Source organism: Triticum aestivum, chromosome 6D (assembly GCF_018294505.1).
Source record: "Triticum aestivum cultivar Chinese Spring chromosome 6D, IWGSC CS RefSeq v2.1, whole genome shotgun sequence".
Taxonomy (NCBI): domain Eukaryota; kingdom Viridiplantae; phylum Streptophyta; class Magnoliopsida; order Poales; family Poaceae; genus Triticum; species Triticum aestivum.
The window spans coordinates 259,039,099-259,064,703 of record NC_057811.1 but is presented as its reverse complement, the minus strand read 5'-3'; the positions used below and the strand labels follow the sequence as shown (position 1 = coordinate 259,064,703).

General features: G+C 47.2%; 1 protein-coding gene and 1 long non-coding RNA gene across 2 annotated transcripts in view; one reads left to right on the top strand and one right to left on the bottom strand.

Moving 5' to 3' along the window:
- Positions 1–23,451, bottom strand: part of LOC123141466 (transcription factor bHLH121-like) — a gene marked incomplete at its 3' end in the record, with an annotated part of 33,523 nt that extends 10,072 nt beyond the window's left edge. The window contains exons 1-2 of the mRNA XM_044560597.1: positions 23,325–23,451; positions 22,679–22,800 (exon numbers count right to left, since the gene is read on the bottom strand). Of these exons, the coding sequence (XP_044416532.1) occupies positions 22,679–22,800; positions 23,325–23,386 (184 nt within the window). The remainder of the gene's footprint in view (positions 1–22,678; positions 22,801–23,324) is intronic.
- Positions 23,452–24,777: 1,326 nt separating this feature from the next.
- Positions 24,778–25,605, top strand: LOC123141465 (uncharacterized). Its single transcript, XR_006470318.1, has 2 exons — positions 24,778–25,163; positions 25,332–25,605. It is a non-coding gene; the product is annotated as an uncharacterized lncRNA (long non-coding RNA).

Below are 25,605 nucleotides of genomic sequence, written 5' to 3'. Positions count from 1 at the left end.
AGAAGGACGGCAAGGGAGTTGCCGCGCCCGGTAAACCAGTTACTGGGAAGAAGTCAAAGAATGGACCCAAGCCCGAGACTGAGTGCTTTTATTGCAAGGGAAGTGGTCACTGGAAGCGGAACTGCCCCAAATACTTAGCGGACAAGAAGAAGGCCGCCAACACCAAAGGTATATGTGATATACATGTAATTGATGTGTACCTTACCAGTACTCGTAGTAGCTCCTGGGTATTTGATACTAGTGCGGTTGCTCATATTTGTAACTCAAAACAGGAACTACGGAATAAACGGAGACTGGCGAAGGACGAGGTGACGATGCGCGTCGGGAATGGTTCCAAGGTCGATGTGATCGCCGTCGGCACGCTACCTCTGCATCTACCCACGGGATTAGTTTTAAACCTCAATAATTGTTATTTAGTGCCAGCTTTGAGCATGAACATTGTATCTGGATCTCGTTTAATTCGAGATGGCTACTCATTTAAATCCGAGAATAATGGTTGTTTTATTTATTTGAGAGATATGTTTTATGGTCATGCCCCGCTGGTCAATGGTTTATTTTTGATGAATCTCGAACGTGATGTTACACATGTTCATAGTGTGAATACCAAAAGATGTAAAGTTGATAACGATAGTCCCACATACTTGTGGCACTGTCGCCTTGGTCACATTGGTGTCAAGCGCATGAAGAAGCTCCATGCAGATGGACTTTTGGAGTCTCTTGATTACGAATCATTTGACACGTGCGAACCATGTCTCATGGGTAAGATGACCAAGACTCCGTTCTCCGGAACAATGGAGCGAGCAACCAACTTATTGGAAATCATACATACCGATGTGTGCGGTCCAATGAGTGTTGAGGCTCGCGGAGGATATCGTTATGTTCTCACTCTCACTGATGACTTAAGTAGATATGGGTATGTCTACCTAATGAAACACAAGTCTGAAACCTTTGAAAAGTTCAAGGAATTTCAGAGTGAGGTTGAGAATCAACGTGACAGGAGAATAAAATTCTTATGATCAGATCGTGGTGGAAATATTTAAGTCACGAGTTTGGTGCACACTTAAGGAAATGTGGAATAGTTTCACAACTCACGCCGCCTGGAACACCTCAGAGAAATGGTGTGTCCGAACGTCGTAATCGCACTCTATTGGATATGGTGCGATCTATGATGTCTCTTACCGATTTACCGCTCTCATTTTGGGGCTATGCTTTAGAGACTGCCGCATTGACTTTAAATAGGGCTCCGTCGAAATCCGTTGAGACGACACCGTATGAATTATGGTTTGGGAAGAAACCTAAGCTGTCGTTTCTAAAAGTTTGGGGATGCGATGCTTATGTCAAGAAACTTCAACCTGAAAAGCTCGAACCCAAATCGGAAAAATGCGTCTTCATAGGATACCCTAAGGAAACCATTGGGTATACCTTCTACCTCAGATCCGAAGACAAGATCTTCGTTGCCAATAACGGGTCCTTTCTGGAGAAGGAGTTTCTCTCGAAAGAATTGAGTGGGAGGAAAGTGGAACTTGATGAGGTGATAGTCACCCCTTCCGAACCGGAAAGTAGCGCAGCGCGAGAAAATGTTCCTGTGGTGCCTACACCGACTGGGGAGGAAGTTAATGATGATGATCATGAAGCTTCGGATCAAGTTACTGAACTTCGTAGGTCCACAAGGACACGTTCCGCACCAGAGTGGTACGGCAACCCTGTCCTGGAAATCATGTTGTTAGACAACGGTGAACCTTCGAACTATGAAGAAGGAATGGCGGGTCCGGATTCCGACAAATGGCTAGAAGCCATGAAATCCGAGATAGAATCCATGTATGAAAACAAAGTATGGACTTTGACTGACTTGCCCGATGAGCGGCGAGCCATAGAAAACAAATGGATCTTTAAGAAGAAGACGGACGCAGATGGTAATGTGACCATCTACAAAGCTCGACTTGTCGCTAAGGGTTATCGACAAGTTCAAGGGGTTGACTACGATGAGACTTTCTGACCCGTAGCGAAGCTGAAGTCCGTCCGAATCATGTTAGCAATTGCCGCATACTATGATTATGAGATATGGCAGATGGACGTCAAAACGGCATTCCTTAATGGCTTCCTTAAGGAAGAGTTGTATATGATGCAGCCGGAAGGTTTTGTCGATCCTAAGAATGCTAACAAAGTATGCAAGCTCCAGCGCTCAATCTATGGGCTGGTGCAAGCATCTCGGAGTTGGAACATTCGCTTTGATGAGATGATCAAAGCGTTTGGGTTTACACAGACTTATGGAGAAGCCTGTGTTTACAAGAAAGTGAGTGGGAGCTCTGTAGCATTTCTCATATTATATGTGGATGACATACTATTCATGGGCAATGATATAGAATTCTTGGAAAGTATAAAGGCCTATTTGAATAAGTGTTTTTCAATGAAGGACCTTGGAGAAGCTGCTTATATATTAGGCATCAAGATCTATAGAGATAGATCAAGACGCCTCATTGGTCTTTCACAGAATACATACCTTGACAAGATATTGAAGAAGTTCAGTATGGATCAGTCCAAGAAGGGGTTCTTGCCTGTATTGCAAGGTGTGCAATTGAGCACGGCTCAATGCCCGACCACGGCAGAAGATATAGAAAAGATGAGTGTCATCCCCTATGCCTCGGCCATAGGGTCTATTATGTATGCCATGTTGTGTACCTGACCTGATGTAAACCTTGCCGCAAGTTTGGTAGGAAGGTACCAAAGTAATCCCGGCATGGAACACTGGACAGCGGTCAAGAATATCCTGAAGTACCTGAAGAGGACTAAGGATATGTTTCTCGTTTATGGAGGTGACGAAGAGCTCGTCGTAAAGGGTTACGTCGACGCTAGCTTCGACACAGATCTGGATGACTCGAAGTCACAAACCGGATACGTGTATATTTTGAATGGAGGAGCAGTAAGCTGGTGCAGTTGCAAGCAAAGCGTCGTGGCGGGATCTACATGTGAAGCGGAGTACATGGCAGCCTCGGAGGCAGCACAGGAAGCAGTCTGGATGAAGGAGTTCATTACCGACCTAGGGGTGATTCCCAATGCGTCAGGCCCGATGACTCTCTTCTGTGACAACACTGGAGCTATTGCCCTTGCGAAGGAGCCCAGGTTTCACAGGAAGACCAGGCATATCAAGCGTCGCTTCAACTCCATTCGTGAAAGTGTTCAAAATGGAGACATAGATATCAAGCGTCGCTTCAACTCCATTCGTGAAAGTGTTCAATGAGGAGCTTTACTGTCAGCAGCCCCCAGGCTTCGTCGATGCTCGCTGCCCAGATTATGTGTGCCGCCTACACAAATCTCTCTACGGTCTCAAGCAGGCGCCGCGTGCTTGGTACCAACGGTTCGCACTGTTTGCACATCGGCTTGGCTTCATTGCTTCCAAGTTGGATGTCTCTCTGTTCATCTACAAGCGTGGACACGATCTTGCCTACATCCTCTTGTTGGAAATATGCCCTAGAGGCAATAATAAATGGTTATTATTATATTTCTTTATTCATGATAATAGTCTATTATTCATGCTATAATTGTATTGTCCGGAAATCGTAATACATGTGTGAATGCATAGACCACAACGTGTCCCTAGTAAGCCTCTAGTTGACTAGCTCGTTGATCAACAGATAGTCATGGTTTCCTGACTATGGACATTGGATGTCATTGATAACGGGATCACATCATTAGGAGAATGATGTGATGGACAAGACCCAATCCTAAGCATAGCATAAAAGATCGTGTAGTTTCGTTTGCTAGAGCTTTTCCAATGTCAAGTATCTTTTCCTTAGACCATGAGATCGTGCAACTCCCGGATACCGTAGGAGTGCTTTGGGTGTGCCAAACGTCACAACGTAACTGGGTGACTATAAAGGTGCACTACGGGTATCTCCGAAAGTGTCTATTGGGTTGGCACGGATCGAGACTGGGATTTGTCACTCCGTGTGACGGAGAGGTATCTCTGGGCCCACTCGGTAATGCATCATCATAATGAGCTCAATGTGACTAAGGCGTTAGTCACGGGATCATGCATTGCGGTACGAGTAAAGAGACTTGACGGTAACGAGATTGAACAAGGTATTGGGATACCGACGATCGAATCTCGGGCAAGTAACATACCGATTGACAAAGGGAATTGCATACGGGATTGATTGAATCCTCGACACCGTGGTTCATCCGATGAGATCATCGTGGAACATGTGGGAGCCAACATGGGTATCCAGATCCCGCTGTTGGTTATTGTCCGGAGAGGCGTCTCGGTCATGTCTGCATGTCTCCCGAACCCGTAGGGTCTACACACTTAAGGTTCGGTGACGCTAGGGTTGTAGAGATATGTGTATGCGGAAACCCGAAAGTTGTTCGGAGTCCCGGATGAGATCCCGGACTTCACGAGAGGTTCCGGAATGGTCCGGAGGTGAAGAATTATATATAGGAAGTCCAGTTTCGGCCACCGGGAAAGTTTCGGGGGTTACCGGTATTGTACCGGGACCACCGGAAGGGTCCCGGGGGTCCACCGGGTGGGGGCACCTATCCCGGAAGGCCCCATGGGCTGAAATTGGAAGGGAACCAGCCCCTAGTGGGTTGGGCGCCCCCCATGGGCCTCCCCCCATGCGCCTAGGGTTGCAAACCCTAGGGTGGGGGGGACTTCCCCCTTGCCTTGGGGGGCAAGGCAACCCCTTCCCCCCCTTTGGCCGCCGCCCCCCTTGAGATCCCATCTCTAGGGCCGGCGCCCCCCCAGGGGGCCTATATAAAGGGGGGAGGGAGGGCAGCAACGAACAGCCTTGGGCGCCTCCCTCCTCCCCTGCAACACCTCTCTCTCGCAGAAGCTCGGCGAAGCCCTGCCGGAGACCCGCTACATCCACCACCACGCCGTCGTGCTGCTGGATCTCCATCAACCTCTCCTTCCCCCTTGCTGGATCAAGAAGGAGGAGACTTCGCTGCACCGTACGTGTGTGGAACGCGGAGGTGTCATCCGTTCGGCACTCGGTCATCGGTGATTTGGATCACGGCGAGTACGACTCCGTCATCCACGTTCATTGGAACGCTTCCGCTCGCGATCTACAAGGGTATGTAGATGCACTCCTTTCCCCTCGTTGCTAGTAGACTCCATAGATGCATCTTAGTGAGCGTAGGAAAATTTTAAAATTATGCTACGATTCCCAACACCTCTTGTATGTGGACGACATTGTCATCACCGCGTCCACGGACGAGCTCCTTCGACGTCTCACACAGCAGCTTCATGCAGAGTTTGCCATGACAGACCTCGGCACCTTGTCATTTTTCCTCGGCATCTCCGTCACTCGGACCTCCTCTGGCATGGTCCTCTCTCAGCGACAGTATGCGCTGGATCTTCTGCAGCGCGCTGGCATGATTGACTGTCACCCGTCGGCCACCCCTATTGACACTAAGTGCAAGCTCTCAGCTCAGGATGGCCTTCTTCTTTCCGATCCGACGGAGTATCGGAGTTACGCTGGTGCTTTGCAGTATCTCACCCTGACACGTCCAGACATCGCGCACGCGGTTCAGCAGGCCTGTCTGTACATGCATGCACCCCGAGAGCCTCACATGCACTTGGTCAAGCGCATTCTCCGCTACATCAAGGGCACCCTTGATCTCAGCTTGCATCTCTCCAGCTCATCCTCGGTGGCACTTACTGCTTATTCTGACGCTGATTGGGCGGGGTGTCCTGACACTAGGCGCTCCATGTCTGGGTACTGCGTTTATCTTGGTGATAACCTCGTCTCTTGGTCGTCTAAACGACAGACCACCGTGTCTCGCTCGAGTGCCGAGGCGGAGTATTGCGCAGTTGCTCATGTTGTGGCCGAGTGTTGCTGGATTCGTCAGTTGCTTGGTGAGCTTCATCACCCCCTGACGACCGCTACTGTTGTTTTTTGTGACAACGTTAGTACTGTCTACATGGCCTCTAATCCGGTTCAGCATCGTCGCACCAAGCACATTGAGATTGACATCCACTTCGTGCGGGAGAAGGTGTCGCTTGGTGAGGTCCGGGTTCTTCATGTACCATCCTCGCATCTGTATGCTGACATTATGACAAAAGGATTATCCTCGCAGCTCTTCTCCGAGTTTCGTTCCAGCTTATGCTTCCTACCATACTACGCACAAGCTGAGGGGGGATGTTAAAGTATTTCCTTTTGTTCATATCACATGTAATAGGAATGTAATCCTACCGAATCCTTGTTGTATATTTCGGTTGGGATCTCTCTGATTCACCTTGATTAGCAAGGCATGTAATTCCTATATATGTGAATACAAGGCGCCCTTCAGGTGGCGTGAATTGCACAGCAATACTAGTTTTCTATCACCCCCGCCATGGCACGGCTCGCCGGCATGGTCGTTGTGGACGTGCAGGACGAGGTCGAAGGCCCGCGAGCTTGCGCCCAGAGCCAGCGCCAGCGATGCATCACGAGCCGTTGAGCTCTCAAATCCTGACCAAGGAATTCATCGACGACAAGTACAACATGACCAACCAGAAGGACGTTTACATGAGCAGCGTATCATCCAGGACTGGCAGCCGTAGTCGTCAGATCTGTCGGCCGAGAAGCACCACCTCCATAATCCTTTGATGCCATTGGAAGCACCTCGAAACATGTGTGGGTAGCGTGGCGCCATTGCTCGTGTTCAATGCATCGGGGCAGCGCGAGCTGGGTCCATCCGACTGCCGCCACTAGCCATTATCTTGTGTTCCGTGGATTGCTTGGTGGAGAAGAGGTGGAGAAACGCTGCTTGGTTGGTGGGGAGGAGTTAACCTGCTGATGGGGAAGAGCCATCTGATGGGAGGAGCTGGATCCATGCATCTGCGAGGGGCAGATTGGCGGTGACCAGGTAGATCACATGGGGAATTTTTACAGAGGAAGTTTGCAGCTGGTTGTTTGTTTTTAACAGAGAGAGCTATTTGTGGGGATTTAATAGAGAATAAGAGATTGGGTGAGAGAGCTGCCCTTTGATAGATTTTTCGAGAAAACGCAAAGGACTCTTTGCGTTTCATTTCATTGAAAAGATGAGAAGATACAGTCCTCCTAGAAGGTGGTGGTTACATGGGTTAGCACCCTATCAGTGAACATCCCAGTTAGTGGGAAGGACTACCCTGTGGCCCAATGCGCCGGCTTGTGCCCAACACATGGCTTCGGCCTTAATCCTATCTACGAGTGTGTGAACCGAGGGGCGCGCATTCTCGAAGACGCACTCATTGCGCTGCTTCCAGATCATCCAAGGGACGAGCATGGCGATGGATTGCAGGCCTTTCCGTAGCACATGTGGGGTCTACCCTTTCGTTCGTTGCCACCAGTCTGTAAGGGTGGGCTCATTGTTCGGCGGTTGAGAAGGTATCCTCGCCCAAGCCAGTACGTCGTGCCAGGTTTGCCGCGTAAACGGGCATTCTAGGAGCAGGTGCCGCATCGACTCTAGGGCCTGCTCACAAAGGAGGCATCGTGGATGGTGCTGTAGGCCGCGACGGGCGAGTCTTTCCGCCGTCCAACACCGGTCCTGGCTGGCCAACCAGTGAAAGAAACGGACGCGGCGCGGTGCCCAGCTCTTCCAGATAAGCTTCCAAGAGGGGCATTTCATGGACCCGTGGAAGGTTGCAGCGTAGCATGACCGTGCCGTATCCACTAGCTGTCCATCTCTAGAGCATTCGGTCAGGCCTGTGTGATAGGCTGATGTGCTGCACGGCTTGCCAAAGCCTCAGGTATTGGCCAATCTCATGAATCCCTATCACTCCTTGTATGTCACGAGCCCAAGCGTTGCCCGCAAGGCCTGCGACCACCATTCTTGATTTGCGTCGCCGTTGGGGTATGCATTGGTAGAGTGCCGGTGCGAGTTCACGCACGGACTGACCATTGAGCCATCGGTCGTCCCAAAACAGTGCCGTCAGTCCATCTCCAAGCTCCATGGTCGTCGATGCGAAGAACAGCGCACGCTCCTCGCGGGAAAACTGGAGGTCGAGGCCTCGCCATGCGCGGTCGTCGTCCGTGTGGGAGAACCACATCCAGCGCAGGCGCAACGCCAGACAAGCGCGCTCCAGGTCCTGGACTCCCAGCCCGCCGTACTCAACCGGACGGCACACACGTCGCCAGTTGACGTGGCAGTGTCCGCCGTTAGCAGCAGCGCGCCCAGCCCACAAGAAGCCGCGCTGGATCTTTTCGAGCTGTCTCAGGGTCTTCTTGGGTGGCGCAAACGCGAGCAGTTGATGTATCGGGATCGCGGCGAGCACCAATTTGACCAAAGCCAGCCGCCCGGTTTTGTTCATGAGCCATGCTTTCCATGTGGGAAGCCGAGCTGCCACCGAGTCGACAAGGGGTTGTAGTTGGGCGGCTGAGGGGCGACGTAGCGTGAGCGGGATGCCGAGATAAGTAATGGGCAGCTCCGCTTTCGCGCATCCCACCTGATCAATTGTAGCGTCCGCCTCGGGGTCGCCATTGAGGGTAGTGGCAGAGCTTTTGGCATAGTTCACGCGGAGGCCGCTTGCTTCACTAAACAGGGCCAGGATCTCGCAGACGGCCTCCACGTCACCTTGCGTGGCATGGCAGAATAGCATCACGTCATCGGCGTACAGAGATATGGCTGGTATGTCACGTCGGGGGTGCAGCCGCTGCAAGATGCCGACGTCGTGGGCGCGGCTGATCAGGCACCCAAGGATGTCCACGGCGAGCACGAAGAGCTGCGGAGATACAGGGTCGCCCTGACGCAGCCCGCAGCGATGCCAAACTGGCGGTCCCGGCTCTCCATTGATCAGGATCCGAGTGCTCGATGATGATAGCAAGATCACAAGCCACTCCCTGAAGCGAGGTCCGAATCCGTACTGGCCAAGAGCCTCGAAAAGGAAGGGCCAAGATAGGGAGTCGAAGGCTCGCGTCAGGTCTAGCTTGAGCATCACTCTCGGAGCCCCTAGTTGGTGCAGCAGCTTCATCGATTGCTTGACGAGGACAAAGTTGTCGTGCAGGCTCCGTCCGGGATGAAAGCGTTCTGGTTGCGCCTAACCATGTCTCCCAGTCTGGGCGCGAGGCATGTTGCGATTTATACTAAGAGAGAGATAGAGGAGACATCTAATCCGAGATTTATTGATTTTATACATAGAGATTGAGGTTCCAGCAGCTGACAAATGGATAATGTTTTTCATCCGCAATACCCCTCCCCTGGATCCTCCTGTCCCATCTGCCACACTGTTGTAATCCTCTCCATCTAATGATCTCACTACTCTACCATGATTATACATCGAAGACGGACGATGAAGCCACTACCAAGTGGCATCTTCCCATGCTATCAATCGCCTTGAAGATTTAGTTCAGATTGGCACTCTCTTCTTCCAAAACACATCCATATGCACCAAAAATCCAAACATTTGGGTTATCATAGTTTGAAGTACATTTGGCTTATCATAGTTTGAAGGGTTATCATACCCTCATTCATATGCACCAATAATCCAAAAAAATGGGTTCTTTTTAGTTTGTAATCTATATTTTTTCAGTGTATGCCTTAATTTTAGGGAATGATCATTTACAGTGTTTATTCCACAACATGATACATCAATACTTATTATCCCATTGCAACACACGGGCAATTATGCTAGTAAATCCTACATAAGACAACCATGATCAGAAAGGCCACTGAAATTGTATAGAAATGCCCAGGACTGCTTCCAAATCCAGCAAGACATGATCGACCACCATGGAGGTGCCCTTTCTCACAGTGGTAGGGGTGGAGAGAGCGGTCTGCTGCCACCAATCTGAGGACTCAACGGCAGTAGTGGTCGATTGGATCTAGGATAGCACCTCCTACCAAAGGGTCTGCGAGAAGGAACACCCGGTAAGCAGGTGAGCCCAATAAGAACTTTTCCTATGTGCAGAGGGCAAGACTTCCAACTAAATTTCCAAGAAACCTATGCCACCGCTCCATGGAAGACATTGTTGTAGCAAGTCATGGAAGTGTACTGGCCATCCTGGGTCCAGCACAACGACAAGACATTCCGGGAAGTCGAGAGTTGTACGCGATGAATAGCTCTCTAAACTTGGTTGTATTGCCACAACGCCAGGGGTTGATAGTATTAGAAGAGCAACTTGTCTTTATTGCATAGCACAAGGGACGAATGTATAGTACAAGGGACTTGGGGTACAAGGAAGTAAATCTAGACTAATATGGGCTATGTCGGTATCCCTCGTTGTCCAGTGATTTTTGATGCTACTAACTACACTGAGTTCACTGCCTTTTATGCGCGTTCATATGAATGGCCTTTGTCTCTAGGGCAGAGCACCCTAGGGTCATTACCATGGCTTTGGCTCCATTGTCAAGGAACCCACGCATCACATATCCTAAGATGAATTCTATCATTTATGTGTGTCTACTTGGTTCCTTCTTGGATGATATACTACTTGACCGCTTCCTCTCGTGCATGCATAGGTTTGAGCCGAGCTTCCCGCGAGTCGAGGAGGAGCACAAGCACAAGAGTACCCCTGGACCATCTATGAGGGAAGTGTGGAAGCAGAGGCGGAAGCGCACGACAGAGAAGGAAAAAGGCTGCCCCAACTTCAATAGACGTTCGGCTTCCAACCCGGACATTCGACATGAAGCACATGTAACATTACTACCAAAAAACCGAGCCGGACATTGAGGCCCTCTGACCTTTCGTTCGGCCCCTAGAGGTTATTGTGTGCCCAAAACCTAAGCCAGCTCGGAGCAAAGACCGTGTCAGCAGTTGGATTGTCCGGCTAGCAACCCGGACTATCTCGCCACCAACCAGGACATCCGGCCGCCCCTACCTGCGTGGAGATCAGGCCTTGGGCCATGTATCCCCTCTCTCCCCAACCTCCTCGTCAGGGTTAGCAAAGCATAAATTAGATCTTGAGAGAGCTTTTCTCCTTGTATCTTCTCTTAGAGGAACAAAGACCTCCCAAGTGGAGAAGAACCTTCCATGGTTAGCAAGACCCCCAAAGGGATTACTCCCTTTGGGTTATCAAGATCTTCAATCTCTTAGAGATTAGGGAAGAACTACCCTAGTTATCTTTATTTCCTTTGTTGTTCTTGAATCTAGATGCATCTCTTGTATTGGCTTGTGATTTAGGGGATGCTCAGTATGGATATTGTCCAATTAGTGTTTTGGCTTGTGTTTTCTTGTGGTTTTGTTCCGTGTTCTTCGTGTATCCATCTCCAATTTGTGAAGAATGAGCCACCTACAAGGCTTACCCCGTATCACATTCTTTCTAGTGAGGTTTCCGGTCCACCGCTCCCAGTTCCTCCTATGTCTCCTATTGAAAGTGCGTTAAGTCGACTAGGGGGGGGGTGAATAGGCGATTTTTATGAATTCTTCACTGAGGAATTTCAGGGTGAGGAAATTCCTAAGCGAAGAACTACTTGCAGCGGAATAAGTACTCAGATGCATACATGACATAACATAAACATGGACATCATGATGAAATGAAAAACAGACAAAGAGTACAGGAAGCATAAGCACAGGATAAAACATGATGAAGACAAATAGACTGAAGAAATTGAACTGAGGAAATTGAGAAAGTCTTCAGTCAAAGTCTTTAAACAGATATGAACAAGCACACAACACAGTAATGAGGAAATGAAAGAGTTGAGGAAATAGAACCAGTAGGCTTGGTGAAGACAATGATTTGGTAGACCAGTTCCAACTGCTGTGATAGTTGTACGTCTGGTTGGAGCGGCTAGGTATTTAAACCTAAGGACACACAGTCCTCACCGTATTCTCCTTGAGCTAAGGTCACACAGACCCTGCCCAATCACTCGTGGTAAGTCTTCAGGTGACTTCCAAACCTTCACAAACTCAGTCACTCGGCGATCCACAATTTCCTCTTGGATGCTCTAGACCATAATGCCTAACCGTCTGGAAGATGCACAGTCTTCAAAGGTAACAAGCGTCGGATCCACACAGGATCAATCTCTTCAGTGATGCTCAATCACTTTGGGTTTGTAGGTGTTTGGGTTTAAGTTTTCCTCACTTGATGATTTTCGCTCAAAGTCCTCGGAGGATGGGATGCTCTCAAATGACAAGTGTCAGTTTCTCTCGGAGCAGCCAACCAGCTAGTGGTTGTAGGGGGGCGGCTATTTATAGCCTAGGGAGCAGCCCGACATGATAAGACATAAATGCCCTTCAATGATATGACCGTTAGGTGGGAAGATATTTTGGGACAGCTCGCGCGTAGCACAGCAATGGTCGAAAATTTGACTATCAAATTCCTCAGGGCTATCATGTTCCTCACTTGTAGGCAATCCGCACTGGCGAATTCCTAACTCCTCAGTCAGAACAAATTCCTCAGAGACCAGAAGAACTTCGTCTCTGTCACTGAAGAAATTTGACTGAGCTGCATGAGATTTCCAATGGCTTCACTCGAAGGGATTGGTAGGTGTAGGATTTTGAGTTGAGCATCACTTGGAAATTTTTTCTTAGAATTTCCTCGACCCCCTTTAACAGTACGGTGTTTCCTATGACTCAAGAAAGAGAAAACGAAACTACGAAAACAAAAGTCTTCCCGCTTCATGTTCCTCGAATGAATACCAAGTCTTCAAGGTCACACCAATTTCTTCACTTTCAAAGTCTTCAGTAAGTCTTCAGAAATCCAAAGTCTTCAATCGAAGATATTCATTTTTAGGGGTCGACTTTCTCTGTAAATATCAAACTCCTCATAGACTTATAGACATGTGTACACTCACAAACACATTAGTCCCTTAACCTATAAGTCTTCAATACACCAAAATCACTAAGGGGCACTAGATGCACTTACACCTACCCCGCTGATGCCAATGTCTCTTGTCGCGTATGCTTCTCAGGCTGGTAAGAATGCAGCTAAGGTTGTTGGTGATGTTGCAGTTGATGCTTATGACCAGCAGGCCTTGAACTATCAAGAGGCTCTTCACACGTACGGTGATGACCTGTCTGCTTACACTTAGTAGTTTGATGATGATGCTCGTGATGTGGTTGTTAGTTCATGGCCGTGTTTCTCTTATGGAGGCGCTTTCCGAGATTCGTGTTGCGGACATTTGCCTTCATGGTGTTGGTTTACTTGGGGTTCCCTCTGTGCTCGCTGCTTGAACCAACTCTTTCACGCTCCAGTGCTCCGCCGCCCATGCCTACTCTTGGTGGTGAGGGTCGCGCTCATACTCATTGCGGCTACTGCAATAGGTATGGTCAACTCGAGTCTGATTGTTTCAAGAAACGCCACATGTGCAACAAGGAGCGCATATCTTCTAGGACTCGTGATCCTACTCCGACACCCTCAGTTGTCTCATTGACCGAGCAGAATATTGAGACTTCGATGGGTGCTACAGGTTATGTGACTGCTGCTTCTGGCACTAAGCGACCACCATCTAAGCTGTCAGGTACATCCCCATGGGTTCTGGCTTATGAATCTTCCTTTCATATGTCATTTGATTCGTCCACCTAGTCTTTTTGTTGTTAGTCAAGATGCTCTTACCACTTATTTTTCTGTTCCCTACCATGAACTTGTTTTCTGTTGGTCAGCTTACTGACTCTGGTTGACGCGTCATTGTTGACATTGATTCTTGTTCTGTTCAGAACTGTCGCACGCATGCTCTGGTTCGGGCTGGCCCTCGCCGCCGATGACTCTCAAGGCTTTTGGAAGTTAGACTGGCTTCATGTTCCTTCCACAGCTACCACTATCGCTAGTCCCTTTGCTTTCGCCGCTTCCGCTATCGGCTCCTTCCAACAGTGGCATCATCGACTCGGTCATTTTTGTTGTTCTCGCCTGTCGTCTTTAGTTCGTCGAGGTCTTCTGGGTCTGTCTCAGGAGATGTCTCTTAAGAGTGTCAGGGTTGTAGGGTTGGCAAACAGGTTCGACTACACTATCATACTAGTGAGTCGGTGTCTTGGCATCCTTTTGATTTAGTTCATTCCGGTGTATGGGGTTCGGCTCCCTTCGCTTTGAAAGGGGGGCATCGATACTATATTATTTTTACAGATAACTTCTCTCGCTACACTTGGCTTTCTTTTTTGTCTTCTCATAGTGAGGTTCTATCTATCTACAAGTGTTTTGCTGCCATGCTTCACACTCAATTCTCTAGGCTTATTCGTGTGTTTCTTGCTCAGCCTGCTGCCGAGTACATCTCCAAGATGTTGCGTTGTGTCCTTGCTGAGTAGAGTACTCTTGCCCAGTCCTCTTGTCATGGTGCTCATGCTCAAATTGTGTGGCTGAGCGCAAGCATAGTCACCTTCTTGAGACGGCTCATGTGTTACCCACCCTGTGAAATTATGTAACAACCCTGCACATTCCTTTGTTTTTGCTTACTATTTAATAATAGAAATATGACTAGGAAATTCTATGGGTGGCCATACAGTTTCATCCTTTCCACTAAGTACCAACTCAAATTGTAACATGCTAAATTCTATTATTATACTTGATTAACATCCACATATCATAAGATATTTTCAAGCATGCATGGGTAGATCATACATGCCAGTCAGAAGTTAAATGTCTTGTCCAACCCACCTATAACTCGCGCTCATCAAATAGCCCACACTTTAGACTGCAATACTGCACAGTTTCCAGAAAACACAGTAAGTACTCCCTCTGTAAAGAAATATAAGAGTGTTTAGATCACTAAAGTACAAAGGTTGTGGAGGAGCAACTCCACCTTGCTGCTACAATGTGTACCGCACAAGTGTTTGGGGAACAACTTCAATGTGTTGCGCTAGATATCGCTCTAGAGGCAAATGTAGGCCGATATGGCAGCAAGAGTTCAATCCAAAACTCCTAGAGCACAAGATCTACTCCAAGATCTTAGATAAGAACAGCAAGTTCTATTATAGGTAGTGGGTACATAGTCTCGGTTCAAAATAGAGGTGAGGACCTTTATTTATAGGGCTTTGGGAAGCCTTCACATACTTCTACTTATAGCTGGAATACTCTAGAAAACATTATTTAAGTTTCACCATTCTACTCATAGCTACTCACAACTACAAGACTCTAGAAATCAGTAGGTAGGATAGAAAAGAAAAGAAATACTACACTAGAGTGGAAGTATCTAGAAGTATCCAAACAGATCTGGCATGTGTTTTTCTCTCTTCTTCTTTTTCTCTCATCTATTGTTCCTCATCATTCTCCCCTGGTTGTTTGGAACTCGCCCTCGAGTTATCGTCATAGAGTGCTTCTTCTGGATGGCAGAGAGTCAAGTCCGCAACATTGAAAGTGTTGGATATGCCCATGTCGCTGGAAGATCTATCACATAAGCATTATCATTTATCTTCCTCACGATAGAGAAGGGCCCATACCTTCGCTGCCTAAGCTTCCCCTTGACACCTAAAGGCAACCTCTCTTTTCGGAGGTAGACCATCACCTTATCACCAACTTGGAATAATTTTGGCCTCCTTTTGCAATCAGCAAGTTGTTTATATTTCTGATTTTGTGCTTCGAAAGCACCACGAATCTCTTCAAATAACTCAGTATAATTATCAGCAAAGGACAATGCTGATTTTGAGTTTCCCTTTGATTGTAGCTTCACCAGGTCCACCACGTGTGTTGGAACATTAGTGTAGACACTGGAAAAAGGACTCCTCCCTGTGGATCTATGCTTTAGAGTTATTGTAGAAGAATTCTGCAAGAGATAAAGCCATATCCCATTGTCCCTTTCTTTCTCCACAAATGCAACGGATTAGATTACCCAAAAACTTGTTCACCACTTTCGTTTGCCCATCTGTTTGTGGATGAGCAGTGCTAGAAAATTTTAATTCAGTGCTGAATTGCTTCCACAAAGTGAGCCAAAATGCAGCAGGAAACTTGCTATCATGGTTTGAGACGATGGACCTTGAAACTCCATGAAGTCTAACCACTTCTCGAAAGAATAGGTTTGCCACATGATGAGCATCCATTGTCTTGCGGCATGGGATGAAATGAGCCATCTTAGAGAATCTATCCACAACCAGAAACACATGATCACTTCCTCATCTTGTTCTTGGCAAGCCCAAGACGAAGTCCATAGAGATGTCCTCCCATGGAGCAACATGAACAGGCAAAGGCATGTATGACCCCGAGTTCTGGACTTGGCCTTTGCAGGTTTGACGTATGGGGCATCGCTGAATAAACTTTCCAGCATCTTTCTTTAGTTGTGGCCAAAAGTAGTGAGCTTCCAGGTTAGCGATAATCTTGTCCTGTTATGGTGCTGCTAGAAGGAGGGCGCGAGAGGGCCGGCGGGGGCCTTTTTGCCCACGGCCGGGCAAGAGGGAAGGGATTTCCTTCTTAATTCTTGCTTGATTAGATTGATACATCTCCTTCCCTTATATAGACAGGTTTACTTGACTCCCCAGCAAGGCTTACTTGACCCCTAAGCAAGCGACCCTTATCTCTAATTAACCCTAAGACTAACGGGCTATACCGCCAGCCCAGGCCCATTACGTACTCTAACACTACACCCCACCTGGACATGCAGCTTGTCCTCGAGCTGCAACCTAACCAACTTATAACCATGACTCGACTTAACACAAACCGAACACCTAAAAACAAGCCTTTTACATCTCAGCTTGTTTTATTACTCTCAACCTGAAATGGACTGGGACGCTTTATTTTGGACCCCTGAACATAAAGTGGACACCATCCGCACATCGGACGTGCACGTGTACAGCCACCTGGATCCCATGGACACCATCTGGACAAAAGGAGTGCATGTGTATGGCCACCTGGAAGTGGTCACAAGAGCGACCAGCAGAGGCGCTCTCGTGGCGGCCGGCGGCGGAATGCAGTGGTGCTACGCGGTGCGCTCCTGTCGGTGACACCATGCCTTCTCCCCGCCGGACGGCTGTTGGTCTGCACCGCATAGAGAAGAGTGGAGGGCTTTCGATGGAGAATGGCGAGGAGGGGTGCGCCCCCCCAACCGCCAATGTCGCAGACTTTGAGGTCGCTGTCCGTGGGGAAAACAGCATGCCCGCCGCCCATGGGGAAGACCACATGCCCAAGATACCCGACGCAGCGGACGAGATCGAGGTCCTTTGTGCAGCGAAGCGCAACTAGGAGGAGCGGCAGCTGCAGACCACGCATTTCCCGCACATGCTGACGCGCTGGGATGCCAAGCACAGCAGCCTGCAGCCTCACCGCCGCCGACATGTGGCGGGTAGTGATCCAAGCCGGAAGCGGTGACGGCGACGGCGGGAACTTGATCTGCTGGATGGGGACGCCCTGGTATGGGGGCGGCGCTGATGGGAACGAGGTCGTCGCAGTCCCGTCGTAGGGCATCCCATACTGGTACGAGATGACCGGCGCCGTGGTCACGTCCAAGGGCGGCGGCGGTGGGGGTAGCTGCTGTTGGTGTGGCGGCGGAGGAGGTGGCTGCTGGGGATGCGGCTGGGGCACATAGGGCCCGACGAGGAAAGCCCTAATGCCCGCCACGGCCTGCTGTACAGGATTGCGGCTGTCATCTGCTCCGAGGTGAGGACGAGGGCAGACGACGCCGGGGTAGAGGGTGCAATCGCCCTGAGGATGCCAGCACACCCAATGCCGGTGCGCCTGCTGTGTGGGGCAGCAGCGCCGATGAAGACGCTGGTGGCGGCAGGTAGGTGTGCGGCGGCGGCGAGTGGGAAGAACTCGGTGGAGGGCTGGACATGACCGAATCCGGGAAAGCTAATACCAAATTGTTATGGTGCTGCTAGAAGGAGGGCGCGAGAGGGCCAGCCGGGGGCCTTTTTGCCTACGGCCGGGCAAGAGGGAAGGGATTTCCTTCTTAATTCTTGCTTGATTAGATTGATACATCTCCTCCCCTTATATAGAGAGGTTTACTTGACTCCCCAGCAAGGCTTACTTGACCCCTAAGCAAGCGACCCTTATCTATAATTAACCCTAAGACTAACGGGCTATACCGCCAGCCCAGGCCCATTAGGCCCATTACGTACTTAACATGTCCCGTCCAACATGGCCACTAAGATCACTTGAATGGAGTTCTCTAACCAGCTTGTCATGTAAAGAACTTCCTGGAATGCACAAACGATCATTTTTTAAGAGATACCCATCTTGCACCAAATAGTCATCACCTAATGGTTGGCCCCTTGTGTGCTTTACCCAAACATGGCCAAAGTCTTTGTCATCCTCATACAAATCTTGTATTTGATCCATGCCTGGAAGTTCAGCCTCAAAAGAAGTCAAGAGGCATGCACGGCGACTCAAAGCATCGGCCACTCGGTTAGTTGTTCCAGATTTATGCACGATGAGATAGTTAAACCTCTCGAGATATGGTGTCCATCTTGCTAGCATGCGGTCAACATGTTTTTGATTTCTAAAATGCTTCAATGATTGATGGTCACTATAAACAATGAACTCTTTAGGCAGCAAATAGACTTCCCAAGTTTTCAATGCTCTAAAAACGACATACAATTCTTGTTGATAGGTACTCCATTTCTGCCTAGCTTCACTTAACTTCTCACTAAAGAAAGCAATGGGCTTCCTTTCTTGAGATAGAACAACTCCAATGCCTACTCCACTTGCATCACACTCCAACTCAAAAGTCTTGTTGAAATTAGGTAGCACCGATACAGGAGCTTGCTGAAGTTTTTGCTTAATCTCATTGAAACTAGCTTCAGCCGCTCTGTCCATTGAAACTTTCCTTTCTTCAGGCACTCGGTAATTGGTGCCATGATAGTGCTGAAATTCTTCACAGGTCGCCTATAGAAAGTTGCAAGGCCATGAAAACTTCTTACCTCAGAAATGGTCTTCGGAGTTGGCCATTCTCGGATTGCTTCAACCTTAGAGTAATCAACACGAATACCGTCACATGCTATGATGAATCCTAGGAAAAGAAGTTGTGTTTGTAGGAAAACACATTTCTTTAAGTTGACGTAGAGCTCATTTTCCCTTAGTACTTCTAGCACCTTTGGAATGTGATCAAAGTGTTCATCCTCATCTTTGCTATAGATCAAGATGTCATCGAAATAGACCACAACAAAGTGGGATAAGAAGGGCCGAAGGACTTGATTCATCAAGTGCATAAAGGTTTGCATTTGAGAGCCCAAATGGCATGACTAGCCATTCAAACAACACTTCTTTTGTCTTGAAGGCTGTTTTCCATTCATCCCCGGGTCTAATACGGATTTGATGATATCCACTTCTTAAATCCAGCTTTGTGAACACTCTTGCTTCACTAAGCTGATTCAGCATATCATCCAGACGGGGAATAGGGAATCTATACCTTACGGTGATCTTGTTAATGGCTCTACTATCCGTACACATGCGCCAAGACCCATCTTTCTTTGGCGCGAGCAGGGCTGGTACAGCACATGGGCTATTACGTTCTCGAATGCGCCCCTTTTGCAGTAATTCCTCCACTTTCTCCTTCAATATATCATGCTCTTTTGGGCTCATTCGATAGTGTGGAAGATTAGGAAGACTTGCTCCTGGAATTAAGTCAATCCTATGTTGAATTCCTCTCATCGGTGGTAGGCCTTGTGGCTCTCCAAGTATGTTCTAAAATTCTGCCAATAAACCACGTACCTTTGCTGGAATTTCAACAGTCATGTGCTCTTCTCCTTTTACAACAAGTGCAGCATACAAATCTGCCTCCTTCAAGTCTTCCATAAACTCAGGAGAGGTATGAGAGATGGTTAACATAGTTTTCCCCTCCTCCTTAGAGGTATTACCTTCAGTTTTGTTTGGTAAAATAATGATCTTTCTCTTGTTCCAAATGAAATAGTAAGAATTTTCCTTGCCCTTGTGTGTAGTATCCACATCAAATTGCCAAGGTCTCCCAAGAAGAACATGGCTAGCGTCCATATCAACTACGTCACACAACACATTTGAGCGATAATGCTTGCCCAAAGAAAGTGGCAGGTTGCATTTTCTGGTGATCCTCATATTCACTCCTTTCTTGATCCACCCAATAGTCTAGGGGTTTGGATGATCATGAGTATCAAGCTTTAAATGGTTCACCAACTTCTGGGAGATAAGATTCTCGCAACTGCAACTATCAATCACTAATTTGCATACCTTGCCATTCACTGTGCATTTGCTCTCAAATATTTTCTTCCGTTGTGTGTCATCAGGTTGTGGTCTGGAACATAGGAGACGCTGAATCACACATACCACCTCTTCACCTTCTTCTTGACAAACCTCTTGTCCCTCTACATCTTCAGATTCGTATTCTTCCTCATCGCCTTCACCATCATGGATAGTTGTGTTAACAAATTTCCTTAGTGGGCAACCGCTAGATATGTGTCCCTCTTCACCACATTTATAGCACTTCGGGCCTTCATTGGACTTATCCTTGCTTCTAGTTTGCTTCTGGATGGGTCATTTTGCCTTTGGTGGAGCAGTCTTTTCTTCCACTCTATTAGGCTGACTCCTAGACGAGCCTTCGGCATGAGGATGTGGAGGATATGGAGCCTTAGTCGCCTTTCTTGTCCTCACAAACCTCTCGGCCTTTAAGGCTAGAGCTTGTGCTTGATCAATTGACCAGATTTGTTGCATCATCAATCGATCTTGAATAGCATCATTGAGACCATTGATGTACCTTGCAACTTGTTGATCTTCAGTTTCAGCAAGGTTGCACCTCACTTGTAGCCTTAGAAACTCCTCCATGTAATCTGAAACAGTCCTATTTCCTTGAGCACAATTTTGGAATTGGATAAATAGGATCTGGTCATAATCAGCGGGCAAAAATCTCCCTTATAAGAGGCTTTTCATTTGTCGCCAAGTTCTCACACGAGGTTCTCCTCTCAGCCTACGGCGCTCTTCTTGAACACGATGCCACCATGCACCGGCTCCTCCTTTCAGCTTGTATGCGACCAAAGGAACTCTACGATCTTCCGAAACCTCCATGACCTCAAAGAAAGTCTCCACTTCATATAACCAATCTAGGCGCCCTTCAATATCAACATTTCCATTAAAAGTTGGGATCTCAGCTTTCACCTTGTATGTATCTCTTGTATATGTAGGGTTGGGTACTCTCCGGTATGCGTAGAGATCTGGTTCTTCAAGGATATCATCATATTCTTCATCTTCAGAAGCTTCAACATAAATTGGCCTTCTTGAAGCACGTTGAACAACATGTTGTTGTGGCGGTCTTGCTCCAAGATTACCTCTCCTTCTTCTTAGATGAACATCTTCTTCTTCTTTAGATGAATCACCTTCATTTGTAGCAGGGGGCACCCTTTCTTATCATCTCAACTAGCTGGTCAAATCTCTGATTAAGATCTTCACGCAGCTCTTTGATTTGTTGTTCTGGAGCATCCATCCTCTTCTCCAATTGCTCCATTGCTTGCTGCAGCTTGCTCTCAAAGAGGACAGCAAGAACTAGTATGGGTCACCGAGGCTCTGATGCCACCTGAAGCAGCACAAAGGTTGTGGAGGAGCAACTCCACCTTGTTGCTACAATGTGTACAACACAAGTGTTGAAGGAACAACTTCAACGTGCTGCGCTAGATATCGCTCTAAAGGCGAATGTAGGCCCATATGGCAGTAAGAGTTCAACCCAGAACTCCTAGAGCACAAGATCTACTCCAAGATCTTAGATAAGAACAACAAGTTCTATTATAGATGGTGGGTACATAGTCTCGGTTCAAAGTAGAGGTGAGGACCTCTATTTATAGGGCTTTGGGAAGCCTTCACATACTTGTACTTATAGTTGGAATACTCTAGAAAATATTATTTAAGTTTCACCATTCTACTCATAGCTACTCACAACTAGAAGACTATAGAAAATAGTAGGTAGGATAGAAAAGAAAAGAAAAGAAATACTACACTAGAGTGGAAGTATCTAGAAGTACCCAAACAGATCTGGCATGTGTTTTTCTCTCTTCTTCTTTTTCTCTCATCTTGTTCCTCATCAGAGGGAGTAAATATCTATATTGTATGTACAAGGGTACACCCAAGAATTCAGCTGGCTAGGATAACAGAACTGCTGCACCAATCAGAGTTAAGTTCATGCCAGAAAGCAGCCAATTTATAGCAACCAGAGGATAATAGGTGTTGGTATTCCATCCAAACAAGAATTGAGGCATTTCCTGATATCAAATGGATACTATTGATGATTCTATATTTTATAAACGTAAAAGTTACTACAGATGGTTGAATAAAAAAAACCAAAATTAAGAAAAAATTGACCAGGAAAAGGAACAGGCGAGTTCTTCAAAGGGAGTGACACAATTAGGGGAAGACGAGATTACAAATACTAGACCAACCATGACATCCCTCAAGCCCATCCTGCTAAGAAATTATATCACATAAACCCAAACAGCCATCAGGTCGAATGTGTCAAAAGGGATTGAACCCCAAGCGGTCAAGAAGAAACGAATCTCCAGTCGTCCACAATTACTAGGGCCTCGTAGGTTTTATCAGGTCAAGTAGCTTCCCAAATTTCAAACACATTTTCCTTGCTGAGCTGGAATAGTAGAAATGCTAAGAATTAAAAAAAATGCAGAGATCGTGAGCTTTGCATACCTGCAATTGGATGGTAGTTACGTGAAACATTGGTGTTGTTGTTAGTAGTATAAGGATAAATATGTAAACCCTTCAACTCAACTGCTTTAAAGTAACTGCTCATAGAATATAGTTTTAAAGTATATTTCTTTCTCTATGCGAACTGCAACTTCACACTATATATGTTCCATCAGAATAAATAGAAGCAGCCAGAGCGAAGAAAAAAAATGCCTAAATGTCCTACGAGTAGCAATAATGAAGTTTTGTGCACGAGACAAGCTGCTGCATCATACCAAGTGTGGTTCCCAATTCCATGAACTGCTCATTCAATTTGTCTCGTCGCATTCTCTCACAGTCAGCCTTGTGAACCTTGCGAGCGGTAATCGAACTCTGGGCTTTACATTCCGTCCCTTGACTGTGAACAAAAGAAGGAACAGTTGTTGTCAGCAGATACAATATTTAGATGTATGAGTAGCAATTGTTTTCTATAAAATCTCGTCAGCACGTCAAGGCAAGAGAAGCATTGGCATATGATGAAATTTGTACTGTGGATCTCCATCATCAATTTGCTAATGGAAAATATTTTCACTCAAGCATGTCTTATCCTAGTAGCCATAAATCCTATGCACAAAGATGACTTCTTGGAGTATAAGCGCTGTGTAAAATTTAACTTCGGATAAACCCAACGCGTCATCTAACAAAATAGTGGCATTGCCAACGCTGCAGATATCCACTGAATTCGACTACTGAAGCTGCCGGTTTGCATCATGAAATTAGCATTGCAGAATCGGCGAAACCCATTTCCCTCCAGAACTCCTCATATTCGAGCAAAAAGCTGTTATCAGTTTTGATTGAAGGTCCGGGACCGGAACCTAATTTATTTCAGGTATATAAACAGGAGAATAATGAATAAATAAGAAGTGGCGTGGGCACGAGAACCTGGAATCGGCATGGCACGCGCCATGGTGTGAGTAGAAGAAGCCATCCTCCTGCGGATCCATGGTGGGGGCGGAGACGCGTGGTCGCCTCTTTCCGAGTGGCGAGCCGTGCAAGCACAGAAGATGGATATCATGGGGAGAAGTGTCAAAGGGGAGCTATTGGTCAACGATGCGACAACGCGTACTACTACAGTAGTAGTACTCCCTCCGTTCCAAAATAGATGACCCAATTTTATACTAAAATTAGTACAAAATTGAGTCATCTATTTTGGAACGAAGGGAGTATTATTCAGTCCCAATCGTATTTTTTATCTTTCCCTAATAATAATAATAATAATAATAATAATAATAATAATAATAATAAGCTATCGCTTCTGCCCGCACGCTCACCATCGCAATACGCTTCCCGTACTTAAATATCGTTCGTAATACGTTTTCGTACCTAAAAATCGCTTCGTTCAGTGTTTCTGCCGATACTAAAAAAATGACTCGCTTGATTGGTTTTACGTTACTAGTAGACTTGCACGTGCAATGCACGTATCATAATCTATAATAGAAACATCTATTTTAAATCTTATTTCTCTTTAGTGAGTCATTGATATTGAGCCATGTGCATATGTGTCATGCCTGGATCCGGATTTCTTATATCATCATTATTCGATTCTCAATCTACTAAAATAACAACTAATTTTGTTCTAAATATGCCCTATGAAACTAAAGTCAAGTAATACGACTTAGTTTTTAAATAGTGCTACTTCATAAAATAATAAGTATTATGATATGATGCAAAATATATCTTTTCAAAAGTGTCGAAATATCTCCCATAAGTATTCCATGAAATTTAACATCAAGAGGCCACAAAATGACCTACATGATTTATCCTCAACAAAAAGTTCTATAAACTATGAAAACAATCATGACAGAGTCCTGTAAAAAGATTGCACCCACACGTCAACTTTCAATAGAAAAATTAGATAACTACTCCCTCCGTTCCATAATGTAAGATCTTAACAGAGGGAGTAATATAAACAGAACAAAACTACTTTACGCACGACAGTTTGCAGCCGATTCTTGTACGACAACTAATCCTAGGGTACTGATCCATGCATCAGACATAAGAGAGCTGCTATGCAGACGACTTTATTGCACGATGTTTGGACGATGCTACATATCCAACCATCCAACCATAAACTAAAACTGCAGCACACCACCGGATTGACTGTTGTGCAAGGATCGGTCACAGAACTGTCGGTTGTAAAGTAGATTCGCAGACATAATGAAAGGCCGAGCTGACTCATCGTGCATAAATCGTGCATTCGGTGTGGTGTGTAGCATCACTGTAAACAGAATGACGAAAAAGGCCAGTGATAATAAAAAGAAAAGGAATCGATGAAAAAAAAATTGGACACGCCCCTCGCTGCCTCCTCTCAGTTCTCCACACCCACACACTTCACATACCTTATCCCTTCCAATGTCTCCCCGCCGCTCTCAGGAAAAAAGCCGCCGCTACCGTCCTCGGTGCTCCCGGCGGTTACGGCGAAGGAGTCCCTGGGCATGCTGCTCCTGCGCCAACGCCTCCGCCATCCGCACCGTCGTGGGCAACGCCAAATACAACGCTGATGCCGCATATACGCGCGCGCGCCGGTCGCCGCCTCGGCCTCGGTACGCCCGGCCGCGGAGGAGGGGGAGGAGCAGGAGCAGTGGCGCAGGAGCCGGCAGCGTAGACGGAGGGAGAGGAGTAGCGCGAGGGGCGCGGACGGAGGGGTCGCCGGGGACGCTTGGCGCGCCACCACACAACGGTCCCGGGCCGCCGCGGGGAGGCAGAGAGGCGACACGGGAGGTTTGTGCTGGCTGCCCTGCTTCTCCTTGTTACTGGTGGATCTTCTGATGTGCAGATGGCTAGTTTGCGCCCATCAGTGCTAAAACTTTGAACAAATCTTGTTCTTCGTCGGAAATCCAACTGAATTCCCATCTCGTTCTGAATTGAGTTCTGATTGCCGGGTTACAGAGGTGAGAGGATAGCCGAACAGCGGGCTCGCAGTCGCAGGGTCACTATGCGAGAGCACATATCCTCGCATGGCAGGTTACATGTAGCCCTATAAAATCAAATTCAGCCCCATGTTACCTGATTTCCTGTGAATGGATTTTACTGCTTTTCAGTTTTGGACACTGTGTAACTTGTTGTATTTCTGGAGCAGTGCTGCGAGGAGGAGGCTATGAAGTACGTCCAATACTTAACCTACAGCCATCTAATATGCAAATTTAATAATAGAAGAAGATGA